Raw genomic sequence first — 25,695 nt, 5'->3', positions numbered from 1 at the left:
GTGGATAATGCCTTCGCCTCCATCCATTTCCGTTTGTCACCAGGTCAGGGAATTAATAGGGTGTGACATCGACTCGGACCTCCTCGACTCCCATGCCTGGTAGGTCCGAGGCATCCTGTGGAACCCATTTCCACCCACATGCCCCATTCAGCCTGGAGATCATACCCATGTCTCTTTGAAGTGTTTGCGTTTTACCGAAAACAGGAAACCTGTTGCGAGACAACTCTCCTAGGGGCAGGACGAAGAGCCCGCTTACTTCAGCTGGGCACCGACCCGGAAGAGCAAGGTGTAAATGAGACGGAACTTACCCCAGGGTGGCATTTTTGTGTTCGGCAAAGGGGACAGATAATTTCGGAGTCTCAGAATCCAGTCAATTTACTGTCAGACAAATACATAAGTCCTCCGTGAAGGGCAAACTTTTTGAGTATTCCAGAGACAGGCACGTTGCGTGATTGCGCTAAATTGCCGCTATCGATCAGACACTTAGTGCGTACAACCCTCCAGATGTGCTTGTTAGGAGCTCTTGCCTTAGCCTGTACTTAGTCATTGATCCCGAAAGTACCAGGGGTGGCGGGAAATATCGGCGGGTGCACGACGTGGACCCGAAGCTCCGCCCCCGCCGTACGTGCCCGTCCGACCCGAGCCTCACGTGGCGAGCGTCCGACAAGCCGCGAGAGCTGTCGTGGCGAACAATGGCGGAGCTTCACAGACGGAATTGTTTTGTGTTTTTTGCGGAAGGCTGCGAGATGCCCTTGGTCTGCGCTCACCTTCCAGGCCTATTGTGAAGCTTGGTCCACGGAGGACCCGGTAAAGAAAGGGGCTGTGTCGGGGGGCTATAAACAACTCTTTACCAAGGCTGGGAAAACGTCTGTGATGAAGAGAGACGGAGACCAAGCGGCCGCATCTTTTCGGCGAACGGCTGCCAGGAGGAAAAAGCGTCGCGTCGGGGCGGAATCACCTCCCCCATGCAGAAGATGGGGTAAAAACACAATTTGAGACAAATGAAATAAATTGGCGGTGAGGCGCGTGCACGATGAGACTGGGGCGGAAGGGGCACGGCGAGCTGGTCGTGATCCAGGTTGCGACAAGGTCATTAGCTGCTTTATGGCCGCCAGCTGCTGGGTGGTGGTGGATCCAGGAGGGGGCTGCAGCTGGGGGGCACTGGCCTCGTGCCCCCCCCCCGCCCCAGACGTGCCGGCTTTCCGAGCCCCTCGGCGGTACTCGAAGAGCGCTCCTCTGGGTGTGTTTGTGTGTCTGTACGTGCGTGTGTGACTGTGGCAGACAGGCACTATGGGCGAACGTTGCACACTAATGAATTTTGGGGTTTTATTGGTCTGGGTGCCTCGTTCTGTTAACGCTCTAAGCTGCAAGGCTGAGCCCTTTGAAGCCTCTCGGCCAAATGGGGGATGTGAGACGGCCCAGGGGCGCCGCTCTGTAGCTTCGGTGCGCTTGGATGGGGGGGGTGGGGGAGGGCTGGCACTCAGCGTGTGGGGAAAATGTTAAAGAGAGGCAACAGATACATTTATTTACATTTATTCATTTGGCAGATGCTTTCCTCCAAAGCAGTGTACAATTCAGCGCATAGGAACATGCATGTCACAACAGTTGAGGAGCTGTAGAAGTAGATCCTCAAATATCAAAGCACAGCCTGTTGTCTGATACCACCATGTTGCTAGTTCATATCACTCAAGTAGATGCCTATAGAAGTGACATTCAAATAGCAAATACATAGATAATCGTAGTCAACGATTTGATGCAAATTTATGTAGCTCTAAGGAAATCGAGACTGAAATGGGTTGTGAAGAAATGCTGTTTCAGACCCCTTTCTTGAAGGAGATTCAGCAGCTGTGAGGGGCCGAGGGATCCGGAACAGATGCTCGGTTTTTAGCGCATTACTGGCCTGAGTTATTCCAGCGTGTTGAAATGTTACACTTGGGACAGCAGTTTCCATGGCACCCTGTCCTTCAACCTTTCAGAAGAAAATAGTTGTTTTGGAAAGAACATCTAAAAGAAACTGAAATAGAATTTTGGATAACAAACGGAATTATAAAAGTGGGAGCAAAATCTGGTTTTTGTCAAGCAGAGTTTGGCAGGTCGTGGAAGAATAGAGCTCTCAGGAGTCGGGAGATGAGTCCTTATCTGACGAACTGATTGGCCCCTCGGAACGGAGTCTCGGTCAACTCAAGTTGGTTCATCCCCTCTTCATGGTCTGGGAAGACTGATAAACAACCCCCCCCCAACCCTCTCACACAAGAGCAGCCTACTTTTCAGGGGAAAGACTTACACCGTCCCCCAAAAGATCTCCCTCCCCTCCGGTCCTCAAGCTTTCTTCTGGGAGCTGGTGCAGGCATCAGATGCTCTCTGTTTTGACTGCCGGTTGCACTTAGAGATAAGTGCGGGCCGAGCGACGGGCGCAGGACCGACGGTCCCGGCTGAGGGTTTGTCGATCCCAATAGCAGCATCTTGTTTGCCTTCATCCCTTAAAGGAGGTCCTGAAAGGGCCCTTTGACGCTTTTGCAGCAAAGCCCTGCTGGGTCTCTGCTTACTCACTCTCTCTCTTTCTCTCTCTCCCTCTGTCTCTCTCACTCTATCTCTCTCTTTCTCTCTCTCTCTCTCACACACACACACACACACAGAGGCACATAAGTGGCAGGCTGCTCAGACAACCTTTTAATTCCAGTGGCACGTAAATCTTTGCCCATATCACACACGTTTGTCACTACTGGGGTCCCGTCCGCCCAGTAATTGGCCCCTGTTTTTCGGTTCAGTCAGGGGCTGCCGTTAATTTCTTAACCCCCATCCCCCACAATCCCAGCCTCCCTTTCAAGATCCCATCCCCCCCCTTCCCTTTGTCCTCTCTGTCCTTGGTGGTCAGTTGTTGTGATTGAGATTTGTGTCTCTTTGAAATGCAGGGGCCTTGATTCGGAGAGCCACAAAGGGGGGGGTGTCTTCGGCTGCCACGGTTCAGTCTCCGCCACCGTGGGATATTATCCAGGCACTCTTTCGTGTATTGTATTCATATCCCCTTTTAGCGTGACATTCATGAAGGCGGTATATATGTGACAGAACTGTTTTGCAGCAATTCTCCACGATAGGACGAGTTTCGCTGCACTGTCGTCTCTGTCGAGGAATGTGTAAGGTGTGATTTCGTAATGGCAAAAATCGTACATATTTTAAACAAAAACGTATCGCCGATTTATTTATTTTTCTCCCCGTTTTTTGCAGTTCTTTTATCTGCTCTGGCTGTGACAGCAGACGACTCGGGATTCTGCTATTGTCGATGTTTACACAATGCGGCCTGTTTTGAAGGGTGCTTGAAGACTCGCCCTCGCTCTCAGAATGAGAATATTTTTCAGGCCACAGTTTTCAATGCTGGATTTGCTGTGAAGTGGCTTTCATGCTGAACACATAGGCAGAGAGCTCTCTGAGTACAAGAGATGTATTTGTGTTTTTTATGTTGCTTTTAAAAACTATTTCTTGGGCTGTTAATGTTCTGTGCCCTAACGGCGTGCGGCAAAAGCCGGTGCTGTTGCGACCGGCGATTGGCCGTGTGCTCCCGTGCGAACCTTTGTGCCAGATGACAAAAGGACGGTGATTCAGGCTGGAGGCTGATGGCAAGCCGCCGCTGTGACATAAAGAACCACCTTGCAGGGGGTGTAGCGGGCAGCTGTGGTAGCTGCGTGTTGCGTGAGAGCCTGAGAGCAGTACGTGTTTTCCAAATCAACAAAGAGCGACGGTGTCCATTGCCTTTTAATTTCTTTGACCCAATGAAATGTGCTTCTTTTGAGGTTTTCATGACGATTGAGGCTGCTGGCACTATTTTTGGAAAATCGCCATGGAAATGTGGACTGGTTGACGGTCCCAGGTGGTGATTTGTTGAGTTGAAAGTCAAAGCTTTGACTGCTAGGGGGTTCCCGTTGACACGTTGGGTTCAGCACACCAACTCGGACTGCTGCATGGTCCTAGTTGGTGATTTCTTGAGTTTAGCACGAAAGCTTACATTTGCGAGACGCTTTTCTTCAAAGCGACTTCCAATGAACTCTATGTAGTGTTACCAGCCCACACACCTTATTCACCAAGGTGACTTACACTGCTAGATACACTACTTACACTTGGTCACTCATCCATACTTCAGTGGAACACACGCTCGCTCTGTCACTCACACACTATGGGGGAACCTAAACAGCATGTCTTTGGACTGTGGGAGGAAACCAGAGCACCTGGACATGGGGAAAACATACAAACTCCACACAGGCTGAGCAGGGATCAAACCCATGTTCTCACACGCCACCCAGGTGCTGTGAGACAGCAGTGCTACTCGCTGTGCCACCTTGACACCCTTAGACTAGAGCTTGGACTGATAGGTAGTTCTATTTGCTGGATTTTTGAGTTTTGTATGAACACTTGAACTGGTTGGTGTTTCTCGCTGGTGGTTTGTTAAGTGTGAGAGCTTGGACTGCTAGATGTCTGGGTAAGTGTTTAAAGTTGAAAATGAACATTTCACCTGGTACTTGATTCGAAGAGGTGCGAGAGCATGAATCTCTCCATTTGTACATGATTTCATGATGTGTTTTATGTTGATATCTAAACTTCCCTGCATCTGTCTGGCAGCTGGATAGGCAGGCGGAAACAGCACTCACCCGAAAGTCTCGCTGCACATTCCGGCAAAACCACACAAAGAGCCCACTGAGAACATTTTCAACCACAGCATACACCGCAGGAAAAGGGAGAGCTGATTTGTTTGGAATGCTTGTTTTGAATACCAGGCTGAAGCAGGTGTTACCTTTATGAAAGGTCCAGGCACCAAACCAACGTCAGAATGAGCAGATGATCTCCAGGTTTTTGAACCCCTTCCTTCACTGCAGCCTGCTTTGGTTGTGGTTCATTGTGCATCGATATTATGGGTATCTTTCAGCCATCCAGCGAGCGCAGCAAGTCTTGTCAAGCGAATCACATCAGAGAAAGGCTGCACAGCACTCAAGACACAATGATGCATTTTGCACCGTGTAATTAACCGTATCCATTGTAACAAATGCCTATTGCAGTGCTTCAGGGCAACATACACATTTCTGTGCTTCTTTTAAATTACTTAGTAAGAATGGAATTCTTTGCACTAAACGTGTGGCGGGTTCTCAAACTGTAATCCCTCAAATATCCTATATTTCGGTGTTATAATCAGAATATGGTGAAAACTCTTCAGAGGTGCCAAACATTGATCGAAGTTTGGATGGAATTCCAGGTTAAATAGATGATAACTTTGAAAAACCCCATAACAAATAGGTAAGGAAAAACTGTGTAATGCATTTAGGTTAATAGGTAAAGTAGATCGAGGTTCTTCATCTCAGAAATGCGAGAATTTGTATTACACTAATTCATTACAGAGTGAGTTGAGGAATTGGAATAGAATTTATTCATAATAGAATTCTAGCTACGTTTAGTCACATGGCTGTGGTTACTATTTGAAAACACAGTGTGAAATTAATCGAAAACTGGAATGGCTTGCGGGACGCCATTTTCAACCTGGAGGCCCGTCGAACTCCGGACGCTCATCGGGATTTGGCCCAGCAAGCGAATTAGATTTGCACAAGGGAGAGAATCATCTGCCGCACCTCACGTCTTACCTAGGGCCTTGTAACCGCGGCTTTAGAACGCGTACTTGACCAGCTCAGCACAATGCCAACAAGCAGCGTGAGCTACTCCCGATTCCCACAAGAAAGTGGTCCAAGCCCGTTGAGCAATACCCATGATGCACCTGAACTCCCTCCAGGCTGGCTCTGACTTCGGCATCCGCCCCATCTGCTACCTCCACGCACGGCAGACCCGACCCCTCCGTTCAGCCCGCCGCTACCTGAGTTCCGCATCGAGGGCACCTTGCAGTGCGCAAGCAGCTTCGGTGACAAGGGCGTGGGCTCCCGCCGCGGGTGGCGCTCGCTTGGCTGAGCTGCTCTCCTAGGCAATCACCGACATGTACTCTGTTTCCTTCCAGCTTCCACACTAAAGAGAAATAAACACGTTCAGACCCCAGTTCTTGCCACGGAAAGCAGGGATCTGCATGATAATTTTTCAGTTGCTTTGCTGACGCTTTTATTCAAAGCTGCTTGCAATTTTACCCATTTTACACAGCTGGATGCAGCCCGTAATGGAACTCCATTTGTTTCGAGAAAGTTCTGCCCACATTCACCAAAATACATGCATATTCTTTTATATTTAGCCCTGACCCCTCCATCGGTGTTGGCTTTGTACCTTTAGGAATGGCCGTGCCTTTGGAACAATGCTAATGTAGGAGCACATTACAGCCCGGAGGGTGAACGGTAGCTCTCCGCCTTCTCTTTCGCAGGAATTAAATGTTTTTTTTTTACATCCCTCAGCTCGGAGGCAAAATAAGCAGGTCTCGCAGCTTCTGGACTGTCACCACAACAGTGCTAATGTGAGTCCTTTGGGCTGAAGACTTTGATGCTCCTCGCTCGATATATCACAGGGTAATGTCACCGCAGTACAGTCGAGCCTGCTGAAAGCCACCATGAATTATACATGAAAGCATTCGGGTTGGATTATTCTTTGCATTTCCAGGTAAGGGCCGCTTCTTGGATGTCAGCGACTGAAATGACTTGACCTCGCCTGGGGTCCAGAGTTATGTACGTTTGAAATCTCCCCCGCCCTTCTCAAATGCCCCGCACCCAGAGAACCTGCTTGCTTGCCTCAGTTTGACTTAATTACAAAGGAGACAAAGGTCACTGCGGGCTTTTAATTATGGAGCCCCGGGGAAGCCAGGCTCTATGGGTATTATTTAGGAAATTCCCAATGCGGTTTGGTCGATAGCTGTGTCGTTTTAGGTTAATAAGGGGCTCAAATTTCTTTAAAAAATAAAAAAGCAGAAATGGACATTAAAAACTGTAATGCTGGACTGTTGAAACAAGTGCTCTGCTGTTATTCGACTTTCATTGAACATTTCCTTACAAGGGTGATGTGATGGCACAGTGGGTAGTGCTGGTGTCTCCCGGCTCCTAAGTGTGGGCTCACATGCAGGTTGAATCCAGCTCAGTCTGTGTAGAGGTTGTATGTTGCACCCATGTTCACGTTTCCTCCTGGTGATCTGGTTTCCTCCCACAGTTCAGAGACATGTGTTTCAGGTGGATTGATGATTCTGCCCTTGGAATATCTCTGTATATGTGAATGAATGTATGTGATGGCACTACGATGGACTACTGTCCCATCCAGGGTGTGCCTGCCTCACACCTTATTCTTTGGGAAGAGGTTCTGGACTATCGACACCCTGCATTTGCCAAGTCGTTCACGAAGGTGGAAAAATGACAATTTACAACATTTTACTTACATCATATTGAACTTTACTGAAGTTTTTTTCAAATTAAAAAAAAAATTCTTTGTGATTTATGAGAATTAACTCCAGTTTCTTTTGTTTTTGGCTGCAGGGGTTAAAATAACTGAGTGGCAGATGGTTGTGTGTTTCCGTGCCAGTTATGCAAACCTTGTGTTTTTAGCCTGGTGAACCACCAAACAATCAGCCGGACTTCTCTCCCAGAACTAATTGGAGTGCAAATGAAGCGTGCCCCATTTCTCCTTTTCCGTAGATAATTCCACTGCTGCTCCGGGTTCAGCTGAGGTCTCTTACAACAATCGGGGCTCTGATGAAAATCCCACCGACTGCTAACTCACACTCCCCGAATGTGTGGGTCAGCAGTTTTTTTTGCTTGTTCCTTCTATCTAAAAACTGGATTTTAACTCTTCATTCTGATATTTTTTAATTATGGCAATTAGAGGAGGGAGTTTTGTTTTGTAAATGTTGCTCATATACAAGACTTGGCTATTTTGAACAAGTCGGACTAGATGCTTTAACTTTAAACTTTCCCTACCGCAGTACAATATTCCAGTATTGCTTTGCAGTTTATAGATCACGGTTTTTGCCTTGAGCAGTTTGATAATTTTTAGTAATAGACAAACGTAATATTTCAACGAGAAAAGCATTACTTTGTATTTGGCGTTAATGACTGCTGTAGTGTTGGAGTGCGGAAAAAAACTGCTTAGCAACTTAACAAGAGGTTAATTCCGTGGTAAAAATGCTGATCTGCTTTGGCTATACTTGATATAAATCATTCTGTTTTCCCTTTGGGTTCGTATTAGGAAGTCATGTTCAAACCAGAGTCTTACAGAAGCTGACACAATCCCTGTGGTTTTAAAATAAACAAGATATAATGATTTCAAACTCTGAAACTAATTTTATACAGTGCTTTTTGAACACTGGTAAATCAGATACTGGAAATCTACTTAACTCAGCTAGAGCTTCCGAAAATATCAGTGAGGCGACAAAAATAATTGGCCGTTTTTTTTTTTCATGTGGCCCACAACACTGTTGCTTCATCTGTGCGAGGACCTCCGTCTCTTCTTCATGTTTACTGCAATTGTCCTCGTACTGCAGTCTTGCTGAGCGAAACAGCAGTTTCTGAGAAGATATTTCTTTTAATAAAGGCAGTCCCCATGGTTCTGCAAAACAGCCCTTTTCATTTTCTGATCAGGATTTCATTAATTTTTTTCAGATTACTGAAAAGCATAACTATGTTTCAATCTCTGGCGGACTGGTGGTGAATATCTCAGATTCTTCATGCCTCTTTATTGGGTTCAAAATGTTCTTTTTCCTCATGCTTTTGACTGGTAGTGTTGAGCCAAGGACTTAAGGGAATGCAGAACATCATGACATCCATGGCTCAGGCAGAAGAAGCAAAGTCCAGGGAGCGGATACCCATGTTTTGGCTCAGAAGCCCGTATAGCACCAGCAGGAGAACGTCCACCTTCTCCAGAGTTGAAACCACCATTCACAAATTGATTTTTTTCAATAGTGTGGGTGGGCCTGCTGGTGGTATGTCTGAGTAGGGGGAGGGAGGTATTCAAGAATCAGCAGTGGACCTCATTTGGAATCGCTCCACCAGCTTGCACACACACACACACACACATTAGTGCACACACACAGACACACACGTACCCACGCATACATATCTCAGTGTTTAGTGCGAAACACGGGCTGGAAGATAACACTGTTGACCCTGCGAGGATTTTAATCGACTCCAATCAAACATGCCTTGCAGTCTGTTGAAGTTGGCTGCTGGAAATCATTACTGACCTACAAGCACTTATACCCCCAGAGGCTCGGGGCTCTTGAGCTGCTTTTTAGGAGTGACAAAATTCACATAGGATCCTCTTTACTGTTAAGGAAACATGTTACCATTTAGGTTATCTAAAAATGCTCTTACTTTTGCCTCTAATTCCCCTCATTTGCCATGTATGTATTCATATGGAAGCGAATGCTCAGATCTTATGCTAGTTGATTGATTGAATGGTAATGATTTCCATCCATCCATCCATCCATCCATCCAGTGTCCAGTGCTGTTATCTTAGGCATGAGGCAGAGTGGACCCTGGATGGGATTCCAATCCATTGCAGGGCATGATGAAAATTTTTTCACCCTAAAATCATTCTATCATCTTCTTGCTAACAAAAGGTAATGTTTTCCTTTTTCTTATGGATATTCATCCAGTAAGATTTGGCATGAGCTCCTTGACATATGTCTCCTCTCCTCCTATTTATGTAGCTGAGACCTTGCATTGACTTTCCTTTTTTATTGCGGCTTTTGCAACAAACTGATTTTTGACTGCTCGCCTTATCTGTAGTAACACACCTTGTTCAAGCGTCTCCTCGTCAGAAGGTCTGCCTGCTGCCGGCCGCGGGGCTCACTCACTAACTTCACAGAGCTGCCGTTTGTGATCCAAGGATGGGATCGTAAATTACATTTTGGTGAAATTTGTTCCAAACCGCAGCTCTGGCTCGGAATAAGGACTATCCAAGGCAAAACGTGATTTGTTGTCTGGACCAACTTGAGGGGTTTTCTTTATTTCTTGTGCATGAATTTCTGAAGATACCCACAGAGCTTGGCTTTGATCCTTACCACTGTGAGCAAAAAATACCCACATTCAAAACCAAACAGATCGGCATGCTGTTCACAAAAAAAAGTTCTTGGGTTGGTTACATTTGAGAGTTTGCCACTTGATGGACATCAAACCTCCTTTTTTGTTCTCGAATGAATGGAGATGGCTACCCATCCTGCCCAAGCCTGCCTTAAAAAGAGAGCGCCCCCTTTGTACCCCAAAGGGTTTTTAATTACTCTCCCAACAGCTCTTTACAAGAGTGGCCCATGATGCACTCACTGAAGAAGCATTATTGCATCAAGGGACCCAGCCAAACTTTCAGGAGTCCTCTGAAAAGGATAGAGGGGGCTGGCAGGAAGAAGGAAACCCCCCAGGAAGTCACCCGGGTGATGAATGGCGAGGAGGGAGCTTGGGGTGAGGGGTACAGGGATTAGGTCTCCCAATAAATCTTGACTGAAGCTTGAAAAGGCTAAAACAATCCCTGCACCGCATGGCAGGCCTCCTTCCGCTGCCCAGCCACTCGTTCCATTGATATCATTAGATGGCAGGAGAGGAGCAGGCGTTTTGTAAGGTTTAGGCAGGATTAAGAAACTATAACGAACAAGCGCTTAATAAAGAAGTAGTGTATCCTCGGAACGCGAGAGAAGGTTTGCATTCGACAGCCACAAGGCTTTCTAGGGCTCCTGTTTGAGCCCTGCTCCTCCTCCTACTCCTTCCTGCTCCCCTTACGCTCCCCGCTCCGGGAGTCCTTCACAGCATGGGGTTTCTCCCCCTTTCATGTCCGTCCTTCCCACCAGGCGCTCTGAAGACGGCTCCTCCCAAACTCCTTGTTTGGTAAGACTCCTAATGAGCGATGGAACTAATTTGCAGTTATAGCACACTCACTTCTCATTTCAGACATTTTTCTGCAGTGTTTTTTTGTATGTATCGTGTATAAGCATGGTCTTGCAAGTGGGGGGTGCTGTATGTTGACAGTAGCTCAAAGAAGCAGGGCGGGGTACTCTCCACGGCACCACTCGCCCCCTGTTGTTCCTTCTAGAAGCACCCCACCAGGTTTGGCTTTTCTTAATCGGCTCGGACCTCGTGGCAACCCACGGTGCTCGGTATAGCTCAGCATCGGCGCTTACCGACGTTTTTAGACCTTCGAAGCATCCATCCCAAGTTTTGCGCTATGGTGGCAATATATGCCTTTGAAGAGCGTTAAATATGTTTTACACCAAAACGTATGCAGTTCTTCTTCACTTCAGAAGCGCTTATCTTAACCTCATCTGCATTTTTAATAGAAGGCGAGCTGTTGGACACTAATGCCCGTGCAGCAGAAACAAAGCAGAGGGATTTAGAAAGAGACGTTTTCTAATGAGATAGACTCCTCGGAAATAATTGCGACACACATGGCGATCATTAGCTGCCCGTCTGGTCTGGAGAACCCACTGCTACGGCTCAGCACCCCCCAGCACCCCCACAGGACGGGGGAGATAAAGGGGGGAGGCTGGTCCCCCAAACCCTGCCTCACTCCAACATCTGTATCGCCGAGCATCTGCAACGCTCTCATTTGCATTTTCCACATTAACTGTAAATTATATACATATACAGTATGTATATATTACATTAACATTCAGGGTAGTGCTAAGGCTAATGAGTTTTTTTATTCCATCCTTACATAATGCAATTTAAACAACGTAGGCAGTGGACGTGATCATTAATGGTTTGTTTTTGTTCCCATGGTTTCCTTCGTCCTTCTGCCTATGGCGGCTGTGTGCTCCACCGTAACAGATTCTGCCCTTTCAATTCTGCTCTTGTTTTTGCTGATTCAGTCCATGACCAAACCGGGGTTCTCAAGATGGAGGGTGCGTGGTATTTGGAACAGGCGCTGCGTGTAGAGGACAACAGCTCCTTACCCGTGCCTTGGCAGCAGAGCCACCCGCTTCACAAGAGCCCAGAATCGGAAGTGAAGATGGGAACTGTAATGATCAGCTCCAACTGGCCTGCCTTCCTGTTTCCTGTGTGTGCATTATGGCGGGGACGCTCGTGACGTTTATGATTAAGACAGAATGCAATTAGCTGGGAACTGTGTGCTCACTTATTGTGGGTGCGAGGGGGTAGGGGAGCTGCAGCCATTGACCCAACCATTGACCCAGACAGGAGATGAGGTATTGACGTCCCCCAGCGAGGAGTGGGACTGCCGGGTGCGGATAACGACTCCCGTCTTTGATGCATCAACTCCTTCCTCTTTAGCCCTTTGCATTCGCCCCAGGCTTCGATTGATTCCTGTCCTGGCGCGCAAGCTCTGTCTCGCCCGGCCCCCTCACGTATGCTGGAGATGACCCAAGCCGAGAGCCTGGTATTGTGTCAAGGCTGACAATTTGTCGTCTTTTTTACTGCTTTCCGGGAAAGTATTTCCATCCATTCCAGGGGTAGATGTACATTAGAAACCAGGGTTTGGTCCTGTTGGAGCGCAGATCAGGAGGTCTGCAACGTGGCAACCATGTTGTACATGAGCCAAGAACAACAGAACACAACAATTAACAAAAGCTATATTAATGAAAAGAATCACCCAGAACGCTTGCATGAACAATATATGGTTTATAGAACCTGGACATGATTTTTAAAAAAAATGTTAGTTGAGTTATAATGTAAATCTTTATATCCTGGTATTAAACCATGCAAATTTACTGTTGATTTGGCGTGTCGAGTTTAACTTAGCGGACTGCTTCTGTTTTATTTTAGTATCGTTCCAATGGTATGACCCGAATTGTTGTTTTTCTTTTCAAAGCTGTTCTGTTCCCTGCTTTTATTACTGCACTTACCAAAAGAAAATGTTCAATGTGACTTGGTGAGAAAGCATTAAGAGCAATGCTGCTTTTAACACTAAAAGCAAGATTTCAAAAGCATAATGTCTTTTTTTTCGATATGACAAATACAGATACAAATCCGCAAAAATAATAAATTTAATAAATACATAAATGTAATGAGAAATTGTTGTAGTAATTTGTACATCTATACAACAGGCTGCAGCGTTTTGATTATCTAGGCTTTGTGAAGGTATTCCAAGGCCACCGCAGCATACGTAGGCGTGCTGATTTAAGATTTCCTGAAAGGAAATATATTTGTTTTATCCTGTTCTCTGTTTCCATGCAACATTCCGTCCAGACGCCGAAGTGCAAGGACCTTTTGACAAACCCGTAAATACATTTGCAAAATGATCATTGTCAGTTTCGTATTGCGAAAGGCAGCTCTTTGTAAAAGCTTCTGAATAAATGTCAGTACTGGTGGCATCTGTTTTGAAATGTTGCTCCTGAAAGCTGTAATTTTCCATGCTGTGTTTGGTTTAAAACAGGCTTAATTCACACCAGGTTAAGAAAGAAATGTAATGCTCGCAGCATGGACGCTTTCAGGGTATGAATATGACGTGAGGGACAGCACACATTTCACTATTGTAAACAGAGATGCACAGGAATGATGTTCTTTCAGAGTTTGTCCTGTTCTACCACAGCTGGAAAAATCGTGATCGCAAGCTGGTCGGTAGCTTGATTTCGTTGTATTTAGACAACGTGTCGAACGTTGAGAAAAGCAGACACTTTTCTCTTAAGCAATATGCAACTAAGACTAAACAAAACTGCTTTTCATTAACGGATGAAGAGACAGAGATGCAGACATGCAATTCTCCAAGTGCAGTCTTTCATATCAATACTGCTGCTTTTGCTGGTGTACATTACATGAATAGCTGCACATAGAAGTGAATACAAAAATTTTCTTTGGACAGATAATGTACAGCAAGGTTATGAAATGGAGAGGAGACCAGAAGAGAAATGGGTCCAAAAAAGATGTCTTTCGAGACGCTTGAATGTTGCAAGGGATTCAGAAGTTCTGAGCAAGAGAAAGAGGTCATTCCGCTACATCGTAGCCGAAACTGAGATCCTGTAGGCTTTTGATTTTGGGTTTCTCAGGTGTGTACTACCAAGCAGTTAGAGATGGTGGGCTGTAGCAGTCAGCCTGGGGCAAGCAAGTGATAGGTCCTGCAGATGTTGGGAAAAGATCTCCAGTTTGATACAGCCAGCTACAGGAAGAGCTACAGGGGGAAGATGCATGGATTATCCTGTAAAGCTCACCACTGCAGACTTCGTGAATAGTATGAATCTGTCACGTTTTCATCCCTTCCCTCAGCTAATTTGGGCACTAGGTCATGTCCACGTAGGTAAAAGCAGACAGCAGAACTGTAGCCCTGCACAGAATGCATTGATCAAACCTCGCCCCCTCCCCACTTCCCTCCAAAAGTCCTCTATCATGTGACATTGCACTATTGCTGGAGTGGCCGTGGCCATCCCTGCCCTTGTGTTTTCCGCTCTTCTCAGCTCCATCTTTGGCCCACAGTAACTGTATAAATCATCTCTGAGTCCCTCCTCACTGTCCAGCCTGGTGATTCATGGCCATTTCCAGCACCACTTCTTACTAGACAAAGTTCTCTGGCATAGAGTGGAGGTGTGTTCTGATGAAGTAAGCCTGCAATCTTTCACAGTCAAGCTTTGTCATTTTTCATCTTAATTTGACATTGTGTTTCACCCTTTTCGGGAACTTGCAGTTTAATGTAGCCCACTTTTATTGCTGTTTTCCCTTTTACACCCAAAGCTATTACTGTATCATTTTTGCATGTTAATGCAGAATTTATCCAGCTCTGATATTAAATGACTGTTCGAGGCATGGTTCCAACCTGTCAGCCAGACCACATCGACTAGGTAGTGATATGGTTTTAACACACAAAAGGCATTTAGAATAGAAGAAAAGGCTGCATAATAGCAGCAAATATTTTTCTCAGGATATTAACATGGCAAAATAAAATATCCCCAAAACACATTACGTAAATGGAACAATTTATAATTGCGCTGGTGTTGCATCAGAAATAATCACAAATGACACAACAGACCAAGTGATATTAAATTACCACAGAGTCCAGAAGTTATATGGCTAAGTATTTTTTTCTCAAATTCATGCAGCAGAAGAGCTAATAAAAACCACAATCTAATTTGGAAGACTAATTATCTCACAGCGAGTCACAGCACCTCAAAAACAGTCACGGCACATCCTTAAACATCAGTCCAACGCAAGTGAGTGTTTTCCCGGAAAATATGATCGTTTTCCAATATGCAGTCACTGATCTTAGTGTATGCTAAGTGACTTTACAACACGAAACGCCATCTATTGATCTAATTACTGTTCGACTGGAATACAGATTTGTGTCAGCCTCCTTTATCGCTGAAACGTAAATGAGCGAGTGACGCAGAATTCCCCATAATCCACTTGGTGCGTGAGTTTGCATAGCGAGGAGAAGAATCGATTCCTTCTGCCGCTACTTTGGGAAATTCTAGCAGGCTTACGTTAGCTACCCTCACCCCCTGCCGCCACCGACCGAGTCACACTTCCACCTCGCCTTGCCTTGCCTACCACAATCCTCTCTGATGGATGGGAGAACGGCCAGACTTAATTAGGCATGAAAGGCACAGTACCCCACGGCAGGAAGGAAACAATGAAAGATAGCGCACGGGCAACAGTTGACAGCTGCTGTAAACTGCTGTTGCCGACAGCTCCTGGGATAAATGACAAGCTGCCGACGGTTCAGAGACCCGCACGCGTAGTAGAAGGCCGTCACTGATGTTGTCGGCAGCGTAGACCGGTTCCGGAATTCCTCCACCCCACCGGCCCTCCTGGACCACCGGGTCTTCGGTCCGCTTGATGCGTGAACGCCTGACATCCCTCACCGTCGGTTTGGCCTGCTCCATTACTCATGCAATTTGAAGTCAGAAAGGCTTCATTTCAGTTTCCTCAAACGGGAGAAAGTGGCAGGGAAATCAGCTGCGTTTGGAGCAGAACTTCGTCGGGCGTCATAGTTACTTGCTGGCAAAACGTTGCTCGTTTTATGTGCTTTGATACAAAAGAGCGCTGCACCTAGGAAACAGAAGTATAGAAGTAATTTCGTTCATACAGGAACCCCAGGTCATCAATTTAATATCGCAAACCCGTGGTAGTGCTCGGTTACAAAAAAAGGGCTAAATAAAAGAACGCTTGGAGAAGTAGGAAAAAATAGCTTTTCATTAAATAAATGCAGTAGCTAAACTAATCATGGTAAAAGCACAGGGCCGCAGTGTTTAGCTCGGCGGCTGGGCACGGGTATGGTTCTGCGTTGTGGACACGTTTGGAAAAAAATGCAACACATCTGGCACGGTTTTCCCTCTCGACTCAAATCAATTTGAAAGTGCCAACGAGCTGGCCTCAGTTAGGATGAGTTGTGCCAGTGACGATGGTCATGGGACCAAAACACCTGAACTTCTTACTTACCTGTCCGCTAACCTGTCCATTTTCTCGATCATCTTCCCCCTGCGAAAAATCTGGAAAATCTGTGTTATTAATTAGGTTATTAGCATGAGAAGCCTAACGTTTCTGTTTTATTTACATTGATTCGTTCTGAAGACATTTTTCTCCAAACTCTTTCTTTCCAGCTAAGGGTAAATGAAAGTGTATTTCACAACAAAGAGCTTTAGATACAGACGTACAATTATCAAAGCAGATTGTCGGATTCCTCCTTTGCCAGTACACACTACAGCTATCTGCAGATAGAACTGAGACAGATAAAACATACAAAGATAATTGTGACAGATGGTGTGATGCAAATTCGTACAAGTTTAGGGAGCAGTTAGGAGATCCGGTGAGAACTGGGTGTGAAAGGGACGTGTTTTGAGACCGTCCTCGAATGCTGGGAATGATTCTGCAGTTCTGACGGAAAGAGGGGCTCATCCCATCACGCCAGAGCCAAAACTGAGACCTGTGGACTTCTGGGTTTGGAGTGGGACCACCAGGTAGCCAGAGGTGGAGAATGTAGCTCTCCTGCTGGGTTGCAAGGTCCTGGCGGTGTAAGACTTGTCACCCCAACATAGGGTAACGTCCCGTCGAGCTCAACAGGAGCTTCTCTCAGATCCCACACAGGAAAGCTCACCCTAAGAAGGACTTCACAAGAGATGGAAATTATAAGATCTTGAAGCCGCCCAAAACTCACAGCAGAGAAGGTTGTAGGACCTCAGGGGATCCAAATAGACGCTGCCTAATTTGTATCCCTGCTGCCTTGTCATAAACAAGGTCTTTGCAGTTATTTTCCTCATGAAAAGCAATCTGCTCTAGAACACCCAACGCTGGTTTAGTGTGGCTGCAGGCATGTGGGAGAAAGTGTTCACACATGAATGTAACATACGTTACAGTAGGGGGGAGGAGGAGACCTCTTTCTGAGCAGATGAGTCTCCGTTTCCCCTCCATTTGAAGCTCAGCGGTGGCCCCGACTGACAACTGCGGGCAGGCTCTGGAAGCTTCTCTCTTGCTTTCGCCACGCTTCTCGGGCTGGATTGCTGGCCTGCCTTGCTGCCGGGGTACGCAGCTGTCATCAGAAAAGCTCCCCGCCTCCACAAATTGTCGTCCCCAGCTCAGATTTTAGGCAGTCTATACATTTCGTCAGACGTAATGAGCTGGGGTTTGGCAGAATCAAAGATGCAAACGTAATGGATGAATACATTTCTTTACCTTTGAGGTGGTGCCTCATTGCTCATGGGACAGAAAGTGACAGGATTTTCCAGTTAAGTGAGTGTTTTATTACACCAAAGGATCTTTTCCAACAAGAACCCAGGATGATAGTTTCGCAGATGTCTGACAGACACGCCAGCTAATTTAGCAAGAAGGGAAGGGGAGGACGAATGTCTTCTGGAAGACATTCACACCATCACATTCATTCTCAAGGTTCCAAAGTTCCAAGACTGATGAGTGCTTTTATTTAAGTCCATGCTCACTGTTGCCATAGCAACAGCCCGCAATGCCCAAAATGTTTTGATCAATGGTCATTGCTGTTAAAACGGCCACAGCTACAGGAACGAACCTGCTAATTGCCAATATGTAGAACTGTTGCGTTCTCTTTGCCCTAAAGCTCCCCTGAGTGGTACGTGGGACTTTTAGTTTCATTAAATAACCCCTTACCCAAAAGGATGCTATATTATGATTTAGTGTTACCTAGTTATAGGATTTAGTATGTCTATTAACTCTGTGTCTTCATATGGCTGCAAAGATACTTTTTCTTCTTGCAGTTGTTCAGTCAATGCCCAGGTGGCCTTTCATAATTTTAAAATTCATGTTTTTAGCAAGGAAGCTTCCCATGACCCCAACTTTCAATATAATTGTGCACCGTTCAAAGGCCATTAGACCAGACAGCTTCCTCAAAGGGTGTATTTTCTATAGCAATTACCAAGACTTGTTACATCTGCAGATGGCAGAACTTTAATGTGACCATTCTTTTCTACTTTTTTTTTTTTTTTTTTTTTTTGGGAAATTCCTTAGCCTGTTATTTCTCTTTGGAAACCAAGTATAATCCTTGTAATGACAAATAAAATACAACACCACCATCAATATACACTGAAAGGCATTTGGCTTGCTAAATAGGACAACTGGAGTTTCTAAAAGAACAAATGATGAGGGAAGTATTAGACCAAACCTCTGGTCACATCCAGCTGTCAGTCACATTCAACTGATATTCATGCATCGCACCATCTGTCAAGACTACTTTTGTATTTCCTGTCAATTCTATTAGTAGCCACTTGGCGAAATCAGTGTATCGAACAAACAAACTATTATGACAGTCAAGTCTGTATCTAAAGCTCGTCTTTGGCTATAAAAGACACTTTGTTTACTCCGAGTTTCATATCACTCGGGGGGGAGTGTCTGCTAAATGAATACAGTAGAACCCCTGTATCTGCTGTTTGTTATCGCGGTTGGTCCGAAAAAATTAAAAAGAAAATTCCAGAAATACAGTAAACATTCATTATTTAAATTGTGTGCCATTATGAGTAACGTGATGAAACCTCATGCAGTCCTGCCCGGGATGTTAATCATCCCTTTGTCCAGTGTATCCACGCTGTATACGCTACCCAGCCGTTAGTCACTTAGTAGTCGTCCCGGTTATCAGATCACCTGTCACGGTATCACAGTGTTTGTGTTCATGTATCCCTTATTTTGCTTGTGATAATGTCTTATTGTGCCTAATTTATAAATTAAACTTTACCATAGGTATGTACAGTATATAGTGTTCACTACTATCCGTGGTTCCCAGGCATCTGCTGTGGGGTTTGGAACCTATCCCCCGCAGATATGGGGGTCCTACTGTATATGTAAAAGCCTACCAATCGTCTATCTCCCACATGTACTATTTTTTGCAAACCCACCATCACCTAGTCCCTACCTCACTGTTTGTCCAAACGTGTCCCACTGAAGGGAAGCATCAACAATCCTGCTCAAACGCAACCCAGCAAGTGCAAGATCTTCGTTGTGCTCTAAATCAAGACCGAAAGTACACTAAGTATTCACTCAAATGCACAATCACAGTGTAATACTTCCAGATCTTGGAAGCAGTCTTAACTATATACTGTAGATACAGTATGTTGCTGACTCTCAACAGAAATGGGACCTCTTCAATGTAGCATGCTGGGCTTTTTCAGCATTATCAGACATGTTTTGTCTGCTACACCAGGTTGCTATTTGCGTTTTCATTTTTCCTAGCACTGTTCTCTGAAATACGAGTTCTGTCCACTGGCAAAAACTGGTTTTGTTTAGTGAATATCAGTATTAGCCTGCAGTAAGTCTGTTTGATTTGAACCTGCACTTGATCTGAACCTGGAGGCTGTTTTTCTGGAACACTCCTTCAGTCTGCTCTACAGCTGCCATATATCAGATGTTTCTTGAGCCAAATGATGTTGTATAGGTTAGGGCGAAAGCCACAGGTCTACTTTTAAAACTTTATTTTGGTGCTTTCTCAACAGGCGGTTTGATGGCCACCCGGCCTTCTGAAAAGTCCCTGTGAGCATTTGGGGATTCTAGCCTGAACCTACATTAAGCTTCTTTGCTGTAATAAACAGCAGTTTTGGGATACTTATGCGTCATGATGGAAGATGTATGGCAGCGATGAAGGAATGGGGCCTGGGAACAGAAGTTTGATGAACAGGTTTTACTGCTGCTTGGAGACAGTGTTTGACAAATGTTTTTTCGCGATCTTATTTTTCAGTGTTTACATTTCTCAGGATTTATGAGGGACCCTCTTGAAATATTAAGGAAGTTAGTGTGCTCTTCAGAGATTCATTTGGTGCATGGAGCAATGCGTAAACAATGTTCCCCTTGACGGAAAACTATTATTCATTTCAAAATGGGCCTCTTATCCCTGCTAAATGCTGGCATGTAAGGACACGGTGATATTAACTCTTTAAGGCAGCTAAAGGTCGCACGGCACCGTGCACATGAACTGTATTCTCCCTAACAAACCGATAACAGCGCTCTTGAACTTTGAAATGTTAATTCTCATTTCCCTGCAGCTAAAATAAATCAGAATTTAAAGTACTGGGATTCATTTAATGTGGGGAAAGATCAGGGTGATTTCAGTGTGGTATTTTCTTTATGGTTTTAGTAAATTTGGTGTATTTTTTTGCAATCAGGAAAAAAAAAAATGTGAAAAGGCCATTCTACAGATTTAGCCTATAGATGTAAATGACCACTGACCAATCAAAGATGAAAAAACACTGCTGATTTGTGGGGCCACGTGCTGTGCAATGCACAGGGTGCCAGTAAAAAGTCTGAGTACACGTGCTTAAATGCAGAGTTCGGTCAGATAATAAAGACATTGAACTTTTGAGAAGCGGAAGTCAGTCATATTGACCAAGGAGTCCAATGCTGAGTCTTTGTAAGATGCTGAGAGGATGAGCGACCATGACTTCAGCCTGTTTGGTTCCCACTTTCCAGCTTGGAAGTGGCAGTGTGATGGTATGGGACTGCTTTGGTCACCCACCTAGTGATGATGGCGATCGTCAACCAGCATGGCTATCATAGTATCCTTCAAGACTTGCAATTCCATCGGTGTTACGGCTCATAGGACATTCATTGTTTCTTGAGCAACATAACAACCTGATACAAACCTTAAAGCTGTGCAAGAACTCTCTGCACAAGAAGGACAGTGGAGAGCTCAAAGTGATAACCTGGATGTAAAAGAGTGTCAATTATGAAAATAAAACTAGGTTCTTGCAAGTGTTCTCAAACTTTTCATTGGTGCAATAGGCTGCAAAGTTACCACTGCAGGTCAGAAGGTCAGAAATCCATTCTTCTTTTCTCCTCATTGAGCATTCACTAACGGGATTTCATTCAGACGGCTGTTGAAGCTCCCGGTGCATCATGGGCTTGGACAGATGAAGAGCAGCCGTCGGCTTCGCAGGCAGACACAGTGCACTGCTTCTTGGCAACGAGACTGGAATTCTAAGCCTCTTTATTGCGGTCAATAGTTGGGGTCGCAGCTCCTGGTCAGAATATCTAGTCAACACATTATACTCCACAAAAGGTCACGTGTCTCCCGCCAAGGCATCATTTGCACTTCTTATTCAATCAATCATTCAGCTGGATTTTTTTAGCATCATACTTTTTCCTGAATGCAAAGTCAGGAGGCTTTCTACAGGATGCCTGCCAGAGGGAATCAAGGCACAAAAACGCGGTACTGTTATGGCAAAGCGTTGCGTTAATGTTATTATTTGTGAGGTTGTGAAATCTTATTGAAGACATAAATGTTAGGTAGCATCTGCTTTGACAGAACATGAGAAAAGACTATTTTTATGTGAAATATTCAGCGCGCCCTATGAAGGGGTAAATATTAAAATCCGACAGGAGGCTGCGAACGGTTTTCATTAATGGAACTCTATTCCTGCTCTTTGCTTTCCCCCCAGACGTATCCGAGAAGAAAAGCGACCTGCGAGTCTGCGACGACTCTACGTGTCGGTACGGAGGCAGCTGTCGAGACGATGGAGCCGACCTGAAGTGCGTGTGCCATTTTCAGGTGAGTGCTATGGAACCGCCAATATCTCATACCCGAAGGGGGGGGAGCATCCTTTCACATGCTCTTAGAAGGCAAATTCCCAGGCCACTGTGCAGTGTAACCAAGTTCGCTGGCTTTTGTCTCGCAACTCCTCTGAAGAAAGTCTTCCTGCTCGAGTCATGGTGGTATTTTCATTTCAGGCTTTCAGACGGATTGATATATTCCTGAATAACAGAGGTATTCGGTTGCAGCTTTTTTGCCTGTAGCTACAGAAGCATATTACATAACTGTGGCCCCATGGTAGAGATAAGTTTGTTTTTCGTCTCCAGTAAGAATACCTAGAAAAGCCGCACCATATATGCATGGTTTAGCATGTTTATAATGAGTTATGTAATTATTTAGTTATACAGTTATATGATATGTTGGAGTTATTCTCAAACAGTTTTCTTTGCAGTTAAATTAAAGGTCTCATACCTTGAGTGGCCCTTTCATTCGATATTTCATTCATCTTTTTCTCATACGAAGTCACTGATGGCAACCCGTATTGAAACTATGATGAAAATGGCTAGGCAGGTAAGTAGGGGAGATTGCGTGTGCCTGGTGTGTGTCTGCTCAGTTTAAAAGAAGTTTTCAGGACTTAAAGAATAAAAGAATCATCAAGGTTGTTGGGCTTTCCAAATATGACAGTGTGATGGATACTCAAAGCACGTCAGGCTGAGTGTAGCTCTGTGACAACTTATCGATAAAAGAGGCAGGCAAGGACTGACACAACTTACCCAAAGAAGTAACTAAGACAAACTAATGTCAGTCAACTAACAGCTGAAAACAACAGAAGAAAGTAAATACTCCTAATAGAACGTGCATCCTGACATCCTTGATCATAGATGGGATATCGGCCAACAGTCCAACCAAGTTCCACTCCTGTTAGAGAACACCGAGAAGGTGAGATTGTGAGAGAGTGTAAACAGTGGTAACAGGAAGAACATCATTTGGTGTGATAAATCCTGGATTATGAAGGTTCATGTCCAGAGAAAGACCATAATTTGGTGAAAACCATATGAGTGCATGGATCCATGGTGCCAGGCATCAACAGTACAGGCTGGTGGAGACAGTGTGATGGCATGGGGTGTTTTTGCAGCAGACAGGTCTCACGACATCAAAGCAACGTTGCAGATCAAGTGCACCCTTTCATAGCAGCAGGATATCCATATGCAACAAAGTTCTTCAAGCAGTGTAACGCTTCATGTACAGGGATGACATTGTCTGAGAATATCTTGGTCAACATGGCAGTGAGTTCTGCTTACTGCAACGGCCTTTGCCGTCACCAGATCTCAGTCTAGTTGGCCTGTGAGGGATTAAATGGAACCACTGAGAGCTGGAATTCAACAAAAGCCATAGAATTGTCTCGGTTTCCCTTTAACACCTCGTTGAGTCCATTACCACGACAAATTCAAGGGGGAGCAACTATGTATTAGGAGGCTTTCCCTAATGAAGTGGCCACTATCTGGGCACATTAACCTGTAAACTGTAAAATTAACGTCTCACCAGAACTGTTTTCTCTTGCTTTTTCTCATATTGATGTTAAAATTCAAATAATTAATGTAACTGAAGTGAACTCTTATGCAAATTATTATTGTTGTGCTCTAATTAATTTCACAAACAAGTGCTTTTGAAAGTAGTGTCCTTTTCATTATCCTGCGCTAATTGCAATTCCTTATCTGCAGGATTTCAGCAGGCTGCTGTATATTTTTTTTAACCTAAATTTAAAATTACACATAATTAAAAGTTTGAAAATGGGGAGGTGCCTCAGTGAATCTTCAGGGTAAAAGCGCTTTGTCAACTGTAGCTTTATGAATTCTTTAATGCAAACATGTCCTGCTGATTCTGAGCACAGATAGAGGTTCTCTTAATATTGTTTATTTCTGATACAGGCTGACACAAAATATTTTGATGACAGATTATGTTTGAGAGTAATGGTTGTAATTAAAAACCATATTCAGGCTCTTTTGTTCAATGCGTCTTGGAAACCCCATGTTTTAAGTCATTTGCTAATGAGCTCATTATCGCACGTGAACCGGCAAAGCGGACTACATCAAAACAACGTCCCCGCAAGATTGATCGGCTTTATTCCACTATCTCTCCGACTCAATGTGTACTTTTAGTTTGTCTGTGAACACAGGGTAGATGGGGTGCCGATTGGACCCTTGGGAGCCTTTTTATATCACTTTTACATCACCACAGTAAGTGAGGAAAGTACACATACACACACACACTGACTGAAACCGCTTGTCCCAAGTGGTTTCGCGGCGAACCGGAACCTAACACGGTAACACAGGGCTTAAGGCTGGAGGGATGGGGAAAGTAGCAGATATTTTTTTGGCGGTAGCTATGGTTTAAAAAGGTTAGGTTTATGTCACATTTGTGTGTTTGAAGAGCCAGCGGTAGGGAGATCAGTAAGTTCAGCATGATGTGTGCCCGCCCATACTCGGTTCCTCTTTCCTCACAGTAACTACGTGTTGATGTGTGGTGGATGCACAGGTGATTAGGATGGGAAGAGGAGTGCTACAGACCTGAACATTCCCTCTTCTTTTCCTTTATGCTGATGACGTTTTTAGAATCCACACCTTGATCGTCCTCCCATTGCCGTGTTCCTCCTCTTACAGTTGTTCCGCCTTCTTATGAGATGTCTTCTTGGGTTGCAGAACCAGCTTGGAGTCAGGTTGGAAGACTCTGAGCTGCATCCTTCATCAACTCTTCTTTATGCTATTCACTGATGCTTGTAGCCATGGCAACGGGTAGTTGACCTGTGTTAACTGCTATGTCACAAGTTACTGAATCACTGTCAGACGTAGTATTCAAAGAAGTAGGTAAGAAAAAATAACCAGATACTTAAGAAAATAACCCAGTCTGATTCCTGTAGGAGCTGACGGATTGAGGTCCATACTAAGAAAATTAAACGAGACAGCTGGGAATTATTAGCACTGGTAGAGTCTCCAGTCTTTCCACCCGTTTAATGTGGCTTCTTATGCACAAAGAGTAAGGCTGCCAATTATTTTTGTTTTTGTTATTCTTTTCGGTGTTTTCTATGAGATGGTTCCTTGAAGGACCACCACTCATTTGTCCCTCTCAGGTCTTTCCAGGGCAGCTCAGGTGCATCATGCTTACCCACACAGGTTTTGCAAATGCAGCATTTCCTGCTTCCTGTTCCACGGTTGATCAGCCCGTGCCCATACGGTAAACATCACCCAGTGCCGTTTCCTAGGCGATGATGGCTAACGTCTGCATAGCAGGTTTATAATTAAACACAGTTGCATGCACCCATAGTGTAGGAGCAGTGGAAACTATGAGGGGATAATTCATGTAGATGGAAACGTTTGAAGTGATAAAATGTGATATGCAATGTTTTCTTCTGCTTATCTAATAGACTTTAATTAAAGCTGGGTCTTTAAAACCTGTGTTGCCATCCTATTAAATTTTCACTTTTTGCAGGGAGTACTCTTTCAGATATTCAAATATATTTCAAAGTCAAACACAGTCCAATATTCCACATACAGGTATAATTCACATATCAATAGAGCTGTCCTGCTGATCGAAAAGCCATATATTATTTTGGCCACAGGTGAATTTATGCTAATAAATATAGGTGAAAGAAAAAGAGCAAGCAGGGAAAATGAGACATAACCCCTCCGTATAAATAATTTATTGATGGCACTCTGCCACATACCGTCGCACCAACTGAACGGCCAATGAGGTGTTTCGGCTGTTGCGCGGTTTATTAAGTGTGCATTTGAATTAGCATCGCAATGTCTCTTACCGAAACATGGATCTTGTTTGGGAGATAACTGCAATCACAGAACGTGGGTGTCTTGTCACAAATGAGATGTTCCTCTCATT

The 25,695-nt window shown here is 44.8% G+C and overlaps 1 protein-coding gene across 1 annotated transcript in view; it reads left to right on the top strand.

Moving 5' to 3' along the window:
* tmeff1a (transmembrane protein with EGF-like and two follistatin-like domains 1a) overlaps positions 1 to 25,695 on the top strand; it is a 65,748-nt gene that overhangs the window by 15,919 nt on the left and 24,134 nt on the right. Inside the window, exon 2 of the mRNA XM_029253504.1 lies at positions 21,713 to 21,822. Within this exon, the coding sequence (XP_029109337.1) occupies positions 21,713 to 21,822 (110 nt within the window). The remainder of the gene's footprint in view (positions 1 to 21,712; positions 21,823 to 25,695) is intronic.

The sequence above is a fragment of the Scleropages formosus genome, chromosome 7, assembly GCF_900964775.1.
Source record: "Scleropages formosus chromosome 7, fSclFor1.1, whole genome shotgun sequence".
NCBI lineage: Eukaryota > Metazoa > Chordata > Actinopteri > Osteoglossiformes > Osteoglossidae > Scleropages > Scleropages formosus.
The sequence above is the reverse complement of the archived record's forward strand: the minus strand, read 5'-3'. Positions and strand labels throughout refer to the sequence as shown.